The sequence below is a fragment of the Aquarana catesbeiana genome, linkage group LG13, assembly GCF_042186555.1.
Source record: "Aquarana catesbeiana isolate 2022-GZ linkage group LG13, ASM4218655v1, whole genome shotgun sequence".
NCBI lineage: Eukaryota > Metazoa > Chordata > Amphibia > Anura > Ranidae > Aquarana > Aquarana catesbeiana.
In genome coordinates, this window is record NC_133336.1 from 117,612,322 (window position 1) to 117,624,796 (window position 12,475).

A 12,475-nucleotide genomic window follows, 5' to 3' on the forward strand; every position below is an offset into this window, starting at 1 on the left:
CAATTGCCTATAGAATATAATAAACATGGTAAACCACACTCAATATAGAGGGGAAAAAATGAGTAAACTTATGCTATGAGTAATTGGCCACACACACATACCAAGTCGGGCAGGTAATAAGGCATGTGGTAAATGGCCCAAGGTGAGCCAGAGATAAATGACCTTTCCACGGGGGCTGAGGTGACATGTATAGAGGATTGCAGCATAAGGTAATGTGGGAGAGTGCCTGGGTCAGGAATGGTGTCCATACAATTATAGTGATGGTATGTAGCTCATCAGACGAGAGTATCTGGGAATAAATATTAAATATGTAGTAGTTCTAGTGGAGTAGTTAATAAATAATAAACCCAGTCTAATTGTATGAGGTAGTGATAACAAGGGAAATTGACTGAGTGACTGATATGCATGGTACTAGGCTGAGTTAAAGAGGATAGTGAGGTGGGTGAAAATTTCCAAGTGATGAGGGAAAAAAAAAAAAAAAGTGTAACAAAAAACATGACAACCAAATTGAAACAGTGCAAATTAACCAAAGGGACTTTACCTCAATGCTGCATCTATACAGTACCGGCGGACCAACAACTGATCCGCAGGAAATCCCAAAAGGAAACCAGCCGTGTGAACAGCCTGCTCCAAATTGGAATGTATATATACATGCCACCAGCACCACATGCGTGTATCCCAGAAGGGATGGCGTCCGCACCTGAGCTCAATCAGTGCTCAGCGATTGGCGCCAAACTCCCTCATCGGGAACACGCAGATGGTATGCAAGAGACGTGATTCTCACTTTGTTGGCATTTTATTATTTCATGTTACATTTGAAAGTCTGTGCATGGTAACTTTCTATGAACCCATGGTTCTTATCCCTAAAATCCCAATATTTTATAGCAAACTTATTACAATATAGTGTACACTTTTAAAACAAGGTATTTACATCACTTATAACACAAATCCCAAAAAAACAAGGCATACATTTTTTTAAGATATTGATGACATGTTTATATCTTCTGTTTTAAGAAAAATGTGCTGTACATTCCTTTGCTTTAGACTAAAGGGAGGATTCCCCTGACCCACTTCACCCTATGCTTACTAGCAATCATATACACAGTCTATGAGCCATCTCTGTTAATCTCCATAGCCCTTTTCCTGAAGTTGCTGAATCAGTGCAGCAAGAGTTGGAATCTTACCGCAATCAAGAAGATGAAGTTAAAAGACTCAAAACTATTATGGTAAGGAGTCACTATCATCAATGTATTATGCAGTAGGTTTCATTTTTATGTTTTTATTTTTAGTGGCCAATTGTTTCATTTTCAGACCCTTTCAAAATATATGTTGCATAAGAATTACAATGCCAGGCATCCTAAAAAGTAAGCAAGTGACTAGAGCATAAACATATTGAAACGCAAATTATCTTTAAGGCCAGTTCATACCTGAATTGCACAGGAACGTTGAATGCGTCACTGTGTGATTCCTATGCGACTTTGCTAAGCTGAAAGCACACTGTATTGAATTAAAAGCAATGCATGCACTACTTTTCATAAAAGCACTGCACCAGATATCGGTTTACTACAGTACCATGTTATCCGGGGCAGAAAAAAGCACTGCGTTTGTGATCTGCATTTGGGGTGGTGTTAGGATCATATTGACATGACAACTGCAGCAGACTGCGGTATATGTATAAGGAATGCAGGTTTCCTGCACCATGTTCCAATGTGACTGAGCCCTAAATGTAAACCTATAGCAAACCTGGGCTATTTAATCTGAGAATAATGTGAAAAATATATAAGGTTTGCTTTAATGAAAACAGGTTAAGAGTAGTTCTACAGATGTGGGCAGCTGCAGTTTTATCATTCATTCTAGCCTGACCCCCTCACCTTCTATTCTGATGATCCCTGTTGGTAAGTGAGACATAAAAGCTCATTAAATGATTCATAAGGAGGCACAAGAAGACATAGCTAAGCTCAATCATGCTTGGGGGTAATCTCTCATTGTGTAGCCACGATCCAGTTTCCTATGTCCTCTGTTCTACCACAGCTGGCAACACACACACAAACAACATTTTCCCTCTGCTTATCCATGATTACCCCCTTTCTCTCGTTTAGTGCGCTATTGTTCTGTACTATGAACTGGTATAGGTGTCATTTGGATCGTTTATGAGTGCGCTACAATACTGAAAGTGCTATAAGGCTACATTCGCACAACAATTCATCCACAGATAGTTTGCTGCATTCAGAAGTTGCTAAACACCGCCTTCGGGCACAGCAACAGTTTGTGCTATGGCTGCATACAAACTGGCTGATTAGCTGCTGCCAGTGTGTGTGGGGCCAAAACTGCAGAAATGAAGAGCCTGGACACAAACTGACTGTGTTCAGGGTTGGTTTGTTGGAGGCCCCATTGCTATGTAGCTACTTTGATGAACAGTTATATGCAAACAACAGTGAAGCTTAACAGTGATTTTGTACAAATCTTACATGGTGGGGTTTATTTACTAAAGCTGGAGAGTGCGAAATCAGGCTCACTTCTGCATAGAAAGCATTCGTCTTCTAACCTCAGCTTGTTCAATTAAGCTTAAGCTAAAATACATTAATCAGTCATAACATTATGACCTCTGAAAGGTAAAGTGAATAATATCGACTATCTTGTTACAATGGCATCTGGAAGTGAGTGAAATATATGCGATGGCAAGTGAACCTGTTGTTCCTGAAGTTGATATGTTGAAGGCAGAAAAAATGGGCAAGCATGATGATTTGAGCAACTTTGACAAGGGCCAAATTGTATTGCCTAGACTACTGGGTCAGAGCAACTCCAAAACTGCAGCTCTCTGAAATGTTCCCAGTCTGCAGTGGTCAGGACCTTCCAAAAGTGGCCCATGGGCGGCAAACCGGTGACAGGGTAATGGATGGCCATAGCTCATTAATGCATGTGGGGAGTGAAGGCTGGCCTGTGTAGTTCAATCAATAGAAGAGCTAGTGAGCGCAAATTGCTGAAAAAGTAAATGCTGGTTCTGATATAAACGTGTCAGAACACACAGTGGATCGCATTTTGTTGCGTATAGGGCTACGTCAGGCTGACCCGTGTCCACAGCCAAAAGTGCCTACAATGAGCATGTGAGCATCAGGACTCGACCACCAAGCAATGGAAGAAGATGGCTTGGTCTGATGTATCACGTTTTTTCTTTTACATCATGTGGATGGCCGGGTGCATGTGCATCACTTCCCTGGGGAATAGTTGGCACCACGATGCAGTATGGGAAACAGGCAAGCTGGTGGAGGCAGTGTGATGCTTTGTCTAGTGGAGTCCATGCCTTGATGGGTCAGGGCTGTTTTGGCCTCAAAAGGGGGACTGAATCCTCAGTCAGTGGACAATATTTTAATAAAAGTTTCACAGAGCTAATGTGCCTTCTGTACATTCAGTTGTAAAACCTACTATAATGTTTACTTGTTCAACTAAACTGAGTTCAACTGAAAACTAAGATAATAGCCAACTGATTTGTTTCTAACTTGTGTGTCATAAGCCTTACGTCGACACGCGTCATGTGGATCTGCATTCTGTGATGCCACCATGCACCAGCCTGCAGGATGAGGTCCGCAGATGTGTTTGAATATTTTCTTTTGTTTTTAATATCTGGAAGTGCAATGAGACTTTTTCAATAAATGCTCGGTTTTACATACTGCACCATGAAGTTTCTGCTTTCTTAAATACCTCCGTATGCCGGAGAGCACTCGGCAGGTTTATCGGTGGAGCTGGGAGTATGAGAAGTATTTCCATATCCAGGCAAAGTCAATGATATAATAAGAGGGAGTCCTCTCGCTGAAGTGGAAGGAGTGAAACATCGCATGTGGTCTCAATTGCAATCAAGTTGTTTGATCCCTATAATCTGGGATCCATCCCTTCTGGTAAGAGGCGTATATTTCCTTTGTTTAAAAGAAGCACAAATATTCACAAAGAGCACATATGGAAAATATTTTATTGGATGATTCAATTTTTATAAATTCAATGTGGACACTTTATTTTTGAATATTTACAATAATAAATTTCTAGGATTGCGCACTTATTTGTTGTATATAACGTTTTGGAATTGAGTATTTAGATTTTTAGAAGTAGCAGCACTTATACAATTTATTAATTGGTTCTTAGGGTAAGAGCGAGATATTTACATATTTTTTTTTTATCTTTATGGAAGAGTGGCAAGAAGAAAGCCATAAGAAGTCCAGTTTTCAGTTTGCGAGAAGCCTTGTGGGGGACACAGCAAACATGTGGAAGAAGGTGCTATGCTCAGATTAAACCAAAATTGAACTTTTTGGCCTAAAAGCAAAATGCTATGTGTGGCGGAAAGCTAACATTGCACCTCACAGTGAACACACCATCCCCACCGTGAAACATGGTGGTGGCAGCATCATGTTGCGGGCATGCTTTTCCTCAGCAGGGGCAGAGAAGCTGGTCAGAGTTGATGGGAAGATGGAAGGAGCCAAATACAGGGGCAATCTTAGAAGAAAACCTGTTATGCCACGTACACACGGTCGGAATTTTTGACAACAAATGTTCGATGTGAGCTTGTCAGAAATTCCGACCGTGTGTAGGCTCCATCGGACATTTGTTGTCGGAATTTCTGACAACAAAAATTTGAGAGCTGGTTCTCAAATTTTCCGACAACAAAATCCGTTGTCGGAAATTTCGATCGTGTGTTCACAATTCCAACGCACAAAATTCCATGCATGCTCGGAATCAAGCAGAAGAGTCGCACTGGCTATTGAACTTCATTTTTCCTGGCTCGTCGTACGCGTTGTACTTTACTGCGTTCTTGACATTCGGAATTTCCAACAACATTTGTGCGACCGTGTGTATGCAAGACAAGTTTGAGCCAACATCCGTCGGAAATTAATCCAGGATTTTGTTGTCGGAATGTCCGATCGTGTGTACGCGCCATTAGTGTTTGCAAAAGACTTGAGACTTGGGTGGAGGTTTACCTTCCAGCAGGACAACGACCCTAAACCTACAGCCAGAGCTACAATGGAAGGGTTTAGATTAAAGCATATTCATGCGGTAGAATGGCCCAGTCAGGGTCAAGACCTAAATCCAATTGAGACTCTGTAGAAAGACTTTGATGTTCACAGATGCTCTCCATCCATTCTGACAAAGCTTGAGCTGTTTTGCAAAGAATGCGCAAAAATGTCACTCTCTAGATGTGCAAAGATGGTAGAGACATACCCCAAAAAACTTGCAGCTGTAATTGCAGCAAAAGATGGTTCTACAAAGTATTCACTCGGGGGGGCTGAATACAAATGCATGCCACACTTTTCAGATATTTATTTATAAAAAAATTTGAAAACTATTTATCATTTTCCTTCCACTTCACAATTATGTGCCACTTTGTGTTGGTCTATCACATAAAATACCAATAAAATCCATTTATGTTTTTGGTTGTAACATGACAAAATGTGGAAAATTTCAAGGGGTATTAATGCTTTTTCAAGGCACGAAAACATAGGAACTGGGGTGCAGAAAAATGTCAGCAGGTTCTCTGGACTGATGAGTCAAAAGTTGAAATATTTGGCTGGAGCAGGAGGCAGTTTGTTTGCAGAAGGGCTGGAGGGCAATACAGTGATGAGTGTCTGCAGGTATGGTGGAGGTTCCTTGCAAGTTTGAGGCTGCATTTCTGCAAATGGAGTTGGAGATTTGGTCAGGACGAAAGGTGTCCTCAATCCTGAGAAATATGGCAGATACTTATCTGTCATGCCATGTCACCAGGGAGGTGTGTAATAGGCCTCAAATTTTAATCTGCAGCAGGACAACGACCCCAAACATACAGCCAATGTCATTACAAACTATCCAGTCGAAAGAAGAACGTGGATTCCTTAAAGTGATGGTTTGGCTTCCACAGAGCCCTGATCTCAATATCATTGAGGCAGTCTTGGAAGGATTTGAGGCAGCCTACATCCGCAAGAAGATCTGTGGTTGGTTCTTCAAGATTTTTGGAGCAACTCACCTGTTGAGTTCCTTCAAAAACTGTGTGCAAGTGTACCTAGAAGAATATATGCTGTTTTGAAGGCAGAGGTTGGGTCACACCAAATATTTGATTTGGATTTCTCTGTTCTTCATTTACTTTCCATTTTGTAAATTGATAAAAATAAACTAATAACACTTCTAATTCTGAAAGCATTCTTAATTTACAGCATTGTGACGGGAGGGCCCGTGGAACTCAGAATACATCTTATGTCTAAGTCACCCTGTGCCATCCTGGCACAGAGTGAGTGAGAAAATATATCTTGGACTACTTAAAATGGGACAGTAATATTTGTCCACAATATCTCCCAGGATGTATGTAGAGACTATTATTGGTTTGGTTCATTCTGAACTCAACCTGTTAATTGAGTGAGCTGATCACATTAGCCTCCAGGACTGGCTAGGAGCCGAATTGTTGATGAATAGGCTGAGGCGGGGGGAGATTGTTGTTTGTATTGTTAATTGTAATTAGCTCCAGCTATTGTGTTTATACTACTGTGTGAAGCTCGGTGCCCACAAGTCTGTCATCTGGTCTGGGTAAATGTTTTAGTAAATTAGCTCATGTTAATTAGGTTAGCTTTGAGTCAGCCTGGTGTATAAATGTGTGTGAGATCTCAAATAAAGAGTTAGTTCTGATTTATTCCAAGACTGGTGTTGTCTAGTTCTTGGGGGTTCCTATAGCCAGATCCAGTGGACTCGTGTTCCAGAACTTAGGAAGCAGTATACTGACGGAAGCACTCAAGCGGAGTGAGGGACGTTCCGTGACAAGCATCTTTTCACAACTCCCTAAAACTTTTGCACAGTAGTGTGTGTGCAGTATATACTATAACTGTTTGTCTATCTATATACTGTAAAAATTCAGTACACAACTGTGTAATATACTGTATACACACATATGCTTAATTTCATACATCATAATAAAAATCACTATAAAAAATAAATATAAATGTATTTAAAACATAAATAATGAAAGTAAACGAATACTTAAAGTATTTTGAATAGAGTAAGGGAGAGTTATAGCCCCTGCCATTCTTATTTTTACCATCTGTGTCCAAATGGGGAAATTTACTTTCACTTTCTGTCCCATAGCCAAAACAGGAAGTGACAAGAAATCCTTCAAAGTGAAGGAATCTTTGGTTGCCACCCAAACTAGTGCCCCCCTTGGAAGACTTTCCCTCTTTTCTGTTCTGATGCAAAGGTTACTTCACATTCACTGGGTGATAATGGTCAACATGAAAAATAAAAAGGGTGAATCTCCATTACAGGCAGAGACAGCAATGCAAAACTAACAGGTGTTTTATTCCCCCTTCAATCTATTCAAAACAGAAAAAAAAACCTTTTGCCTAGTTTTCATATAAACCAAGGTATGCAATTCCATTTCCTCTTTTAACCTAAATAAAGTTAAACTATTAGGCATGAAGAGCCAGAAAGTTTCTCTCACAAAGTCTTCTGATTTTTTTGTCTATGGGAAGATCTAATGAAACAGCTGCAATACCAAAACAGATAACTGTTTGGTATCTGCATTATGTTTTTCTATAAAATGCAAAGGCACAGGGGTATTCACCATCTGTTCTTTTTCAGCATTCTCTCTTCTCTCATTAACTCTTGCTAATCATTCACTGATTTGTACCTGTATGCTAGTGGTTATACCATTACTCTCATTTGTTAGGCCTTCTCTCCAACTGTGGCATTTAAATCTAGTGCTGCCAGTACTACACAATCTCCATCTGAAACTATTCTGTAAGGTAGCTTTTCTTGTGGCCATCACTTTGGTTAGAAGGGTTACTGAGTTATCAGCATTATTCTGTAAGGAGTCCCATTTCATCTGTCATAGGGGCGCTCGCATGCCCACTGGGGCGCGCAGGGCGGCGTTCGGTGGTGTGGTGTGTCAGTCTGATACATCGCATCTCCGATCTAGGTAAAGAGCCTCTGATGGAGGTCCTTTATCCCGTGATCAGCTGTGTCCAATCACAGCTGATCACAGTGTAAACCGTATAAGCCATGTATCGGCTTTTCCTCTACTCACGCTGACAGATGCGAGTAGAGGAGAGCCGATCGACTGCTCTCCTGGCAGGGGGGGGAGCTACACTGATTGATTATCAGTGCAGCCCCCCCCCCGAGGATGCCCACCCAGGACCACCAGGGATGCCCACGCATGGCCAGCAGGGATGCCCACCCATGACCATCAGGTGAGCCCACCCGGGATGGCAATAATTGCCCATTAAAAATGGCACTCTGTGCCCATCAGTGATGCCTGCCAGCACCTCTAATCAGTGCTGCCTATCAGTTCCTTCTATTAGTAGTGCCCATCACTGCCGCCCTATGTGTGCCCTTCAGTGCTGCATATAAGTGCTTTTCAGTACTACATATAAGTGCCACCTCATCAGTGCAGCCTCATCGGTGCCTATTAGTGAAGGAGGAAACGTACTTATTTACAAAGTTTTGTAACAGTAACGAAAAACATTTTTTGTTCTTTTTTTTATTTGTAGCGCAAAAAATAAAAACCCCATAGGTGATCAAATACCACCAAAAGAAAGTTATATTTGTGGGAAAAAAATGATAAAAAAATTGTTTGGGTACAGTATCGCATGACCACGCAATTGTCATTTAAAAGGTGAGAGTGCTAAAAAATTGGTCTGGGCAGCAATGTGCATAAGTGCCCTGTATTAAAGTGGTTAAGCTTTGACAAAAAAAAAAAAACTGAAAGCTTATTGGTTTCTATGCAGGGTTGCACCAGGTTTTGAACTCTCTAGTTTTAGTAAATCAACCCCACAAGATCTTTACTGCAATAATATACACTTACCTGCCTGTTTGCAATGCCCTGTGTGGAATGTACACTGAGCTTTGCAAGCGCAGCTCAGTTTACATTCTGGCACAGTGCTTGCCTATTGGATAACTGCGCTCCTACACAGATGGGGGAGTGATGTCATCCCACACTGGTCAATCAAAGCAGTTGAAGACTGGCACATAAAAAAGCTAGGGAGAAGATCCCAGTGAGGGACCTTTTGGGCATCAGAGATAAGTATTTTTTACTTGGGTAACAAATAACTGTGTTGTCCCTTCCCAAGCCTGTGAGTATACAGTATATATACAGTATAAGGAGAAATGGCAGACTGATGTGATCATCTCTGTCACTCTGCTGTTTCCTTCTATCAGCATGTTCACACATGAGCTCTAAAGTACAACTGACTGACTCTTTACCCCAATCTGTTGTACAGAGGATTACAAGAGGCTGATACCTGATGAAATGTAGGTAGTTACCCTGCTTGCATTAAAAAACATATTAAGGAGTAAAGAGCTGCATTAATTTGTGTCTTTTATTTCTATCTGGGTTTTGCCTTTAAAGTTGCCCATAGATCGGTAGAATTTTGAATGAAAATTCTTAGGAAACTAAGGTTCTAAGAAAGTTTGTTCATTGTTCCAATCATTAGTGGGTTAAAGCGACATTCGTTTTTCAACTGCAGTGATGAGAAAATTCGAAGGAGCATGATGGAAATCTTTTCTCAAGTTAATGGATTTCTAACAGCTTATGTGGTTTTCAATCGGTAAGGTCCATTCATTCCAAAATAAATGTTAAAATCAAATAAAATCTTCTAGCACATCAGGTGTTTGAAACCCTACAGTTGTTCTCAGGTTTCCGTCTGGTCCGTTGACGTCTTAGACCTGGGGGTTCGGAGGGAATCGGCCGGGCACAGCATGATCCCTTTCGGGGTGCTGGCGGATTCTCTTCGTGCCCCCCCCCCCCCCCCCAGTCTGTCTCTCAGGTTTGACGGATATACGATTGTTGGATGTTTGGAAAGGGCTCTTAGGAGCCGCTCCATCTGTTTGTAGCTAATATGCATTTTGCCTTTCGTCTACAACATCTGATCAACACCCAAGAGTTTGGTTTTGTATTAATGTATTATTTTGTTTGCGTATGTTTGTACCTTTTTATCTTTGGAAAATCAATAAAATACTTTGAAAAAAGGTAAAATCAAATAAAATCTTTCAAACAACAAATGAATGTTCCTCAGAATTTCTTTACTAATTTTCCTAAGACCTTTCCTAAGAATTTTCTATCGAAATTCTATCCAGCTTAAGTTTCTGTATGACAGCCATCCTGTTTTTTTTAATGCATAAGCTCACTTTACATTGCATTAACGTGGTTGTAAAAGTTATTTCTTTAATTTAAAAATAACAAAAATGTACACTTACCTGCTCTGTGCAATAGTTTTGCACAGAGTGACCCAGAACCCCCTCTTCTTGGGTCCTCCGCCGGCTCTGTTTTCCCTCCTCTTCTGTGTCTGCCCCGCTAGCAAGCTGCTTGGGAGACTTGCGGGTTTGCTCCCGAGCCAGGCTGTTTCTGTCCATAGATACACACAATGCAGCTCGGCCCTGCTCCCTCCTCGCATGTATTGACTGACAGCAGCCAATGGCACTGCTATTTGTTTGTTTTTTTTACCTTCATGCATTCTCAAACCAATCTGTATGCTCAAAATAAATGTGCACAAACACGATAAACAGAACTCACAGACTTTCTGTTTGTGTTTGTGCACATTTATTTTGAGCATTTAGCATCATAGACTTTGGGTTCGGAGGGCTTATTCACATTATGAGTATTCTGGTGTGATGCACATGCATATTCGTTCTATTTACTACATAGCATTTATTCGTTTGGATTATTTTTAGTTTTTAAATCACCATTTTTATATCATTTTTGTGTTTTATATCACTTTTTTTTTTTTTTTTTTTTTTTACCAGCAGCTCCCTTTGTTCCATTAACCACTTTGAAGTGCATAAAGGTTTTTTCTCTGAAAAAAAATGTGATCTTGTGTTTTTCAGGGACTGGAAGGGGAAGATGAAGGTGCAATCAGCATGCTGTCTGACAATACAGCTAAGCTTACATCTGCTGTCAGGTAAACACAGCTTCTTGTAAATTGTTGGTGTTGAAATACATTTAATCTTAATGCCATTATTTTGCCTTTCTGTAGATTGGACTATAGTGTAAGTTAGGGAAATATTGGATGCCTTTCAATCTGAAGTTGCATGTAGATATCTTTGTGAATATGTGTTTTTGATAAAGGTGGAATGACTGTAAAAATAAATAAGCAAACCCTAAGTGTGAAGGAAATACATTTGACTTGCATAGTTACATAGTAGGTGAGGTTGAAAAAAGACCAGTCCATCAAGTCCAACCTATGTGTGTGATTATGTGTCAGTATTACATTACATATCCCTGTATATTGCGGTCATTCAGGTGATTATCTAATAGTTTCTTGAAGCTATCAATGCTCCCCGCTGAGACCACCGCCTGTGGAAGGGAATTCCACATCCTTGCCGCTCTTACAGTAAAGAACCATCTACGTAGTTTAAGGTTAAACCTCTTTTCTTCTAATTGTAATGAGTGGCCACGAGTCTTATTAAACTCTCTTCTGCGAAAAAGTTTTATCCCTATTGTGGGGTCACCAGTACAGTATTTGTAAATTGAAATCATATCCCCTCTCAAGCGTCTCTTCTCCAGAGAGAATAAGTTCAGTGCTCGCAACCTTTCCTCATAACTAAGATCCTCCAGACCCTTTATTAGCTTTGTTGCCCTTCTTTGTACTCGCTCCATTTCCAGTACGTCCCTCCTGAGGACTGGTGCCCAGAACTGGACAGCATACTCCAGGTGCGGCCGGACCAGAGTCTTGTAGAGCGGGAGAATTATCGTTTTATCTCTGCAGTTGATCCCCCTTTTAATGCATGCCAATATTCTGTTTGCTTTATTAGCAGCAGCTTGGCATTGCATGCCATTGCTGAGCCTATCATCCACTAGGACCCCCAAGTCCTTTTCCATCCTAGATTCCCCCAGAGGTTCTCCCCCCAGTGTATAGATTGCATTCATATTTTTGCCACCCAAATGCATTATTTTACATTTTTCTACATTGAACCTCATTTGCCATGTAGTCGCCCACCCCATTAATTTGTTCAGGTCTTTTTGCAAGATTTCCACATCCTGCGGAGAAGTTATTGCCCTACTTAGCTTAGTATCGTCTGCAAATACAGAGATGGAACTGTTTATCCCATCCTCCAGGTCGTTTATGAACAAATTAAATAGGATTGGTCCCAGCACAGAACCCTGGGGGACCCCACTACCCACCCCTGACCATTCTGAGTACTCCCCATTTATCACCACCCTCTGAACACGCCCTTGTAGCCAGTTTTCAATCCATGTACTCACCCTATGGTCCATGCCAACGCACCTTATTTTGTACAGTAAACGTTTATGGGGAACTGTGTCAAATGCTTTTGCAAAATCCAGATACACCACGTCTACGGGCCTTCCTTTATCTAGATGGCAACTCACCTCCTTTATAGAAGGTTAATAGATTGGTTTGGCAAGAACAATTCTTCATGAATCCATGCTGATTACTGCTAATGATATCATTCTTATTACTAAAATCTTGTATATAGTCCCTTATCATCCCCTCCAAGAGTTTACATACTATTGATGTTA

The 12,475-nt window shown here is 40.8% G+C and overlaps 1 protein-coding gene across 1 annotated transcript in view; it reads left to right on the plus strand.

The window, feature by feature from the left end:
* Positions 1–12,475, plus strand: part of SCFD1 (sec1 family domain containing 1) — a 275,000-nt gene that overhangs the window by 111,009 nt on the left and 151,516 nt on the right. Inside the window, exons 12-13 of the mRNA XM_073609415.1 lie at positions 1,136–1,226; positions 10,822–10,895. Coding sequence (XP_073465516.1) covers positions 1,136–1,226; positions 10,822–10,895 — 165 coding nt within the window. The remainder of the gene's footprint in view (positions 1–1,135; positions 1,227–10,821; positions 10,896–12,475) is intronic.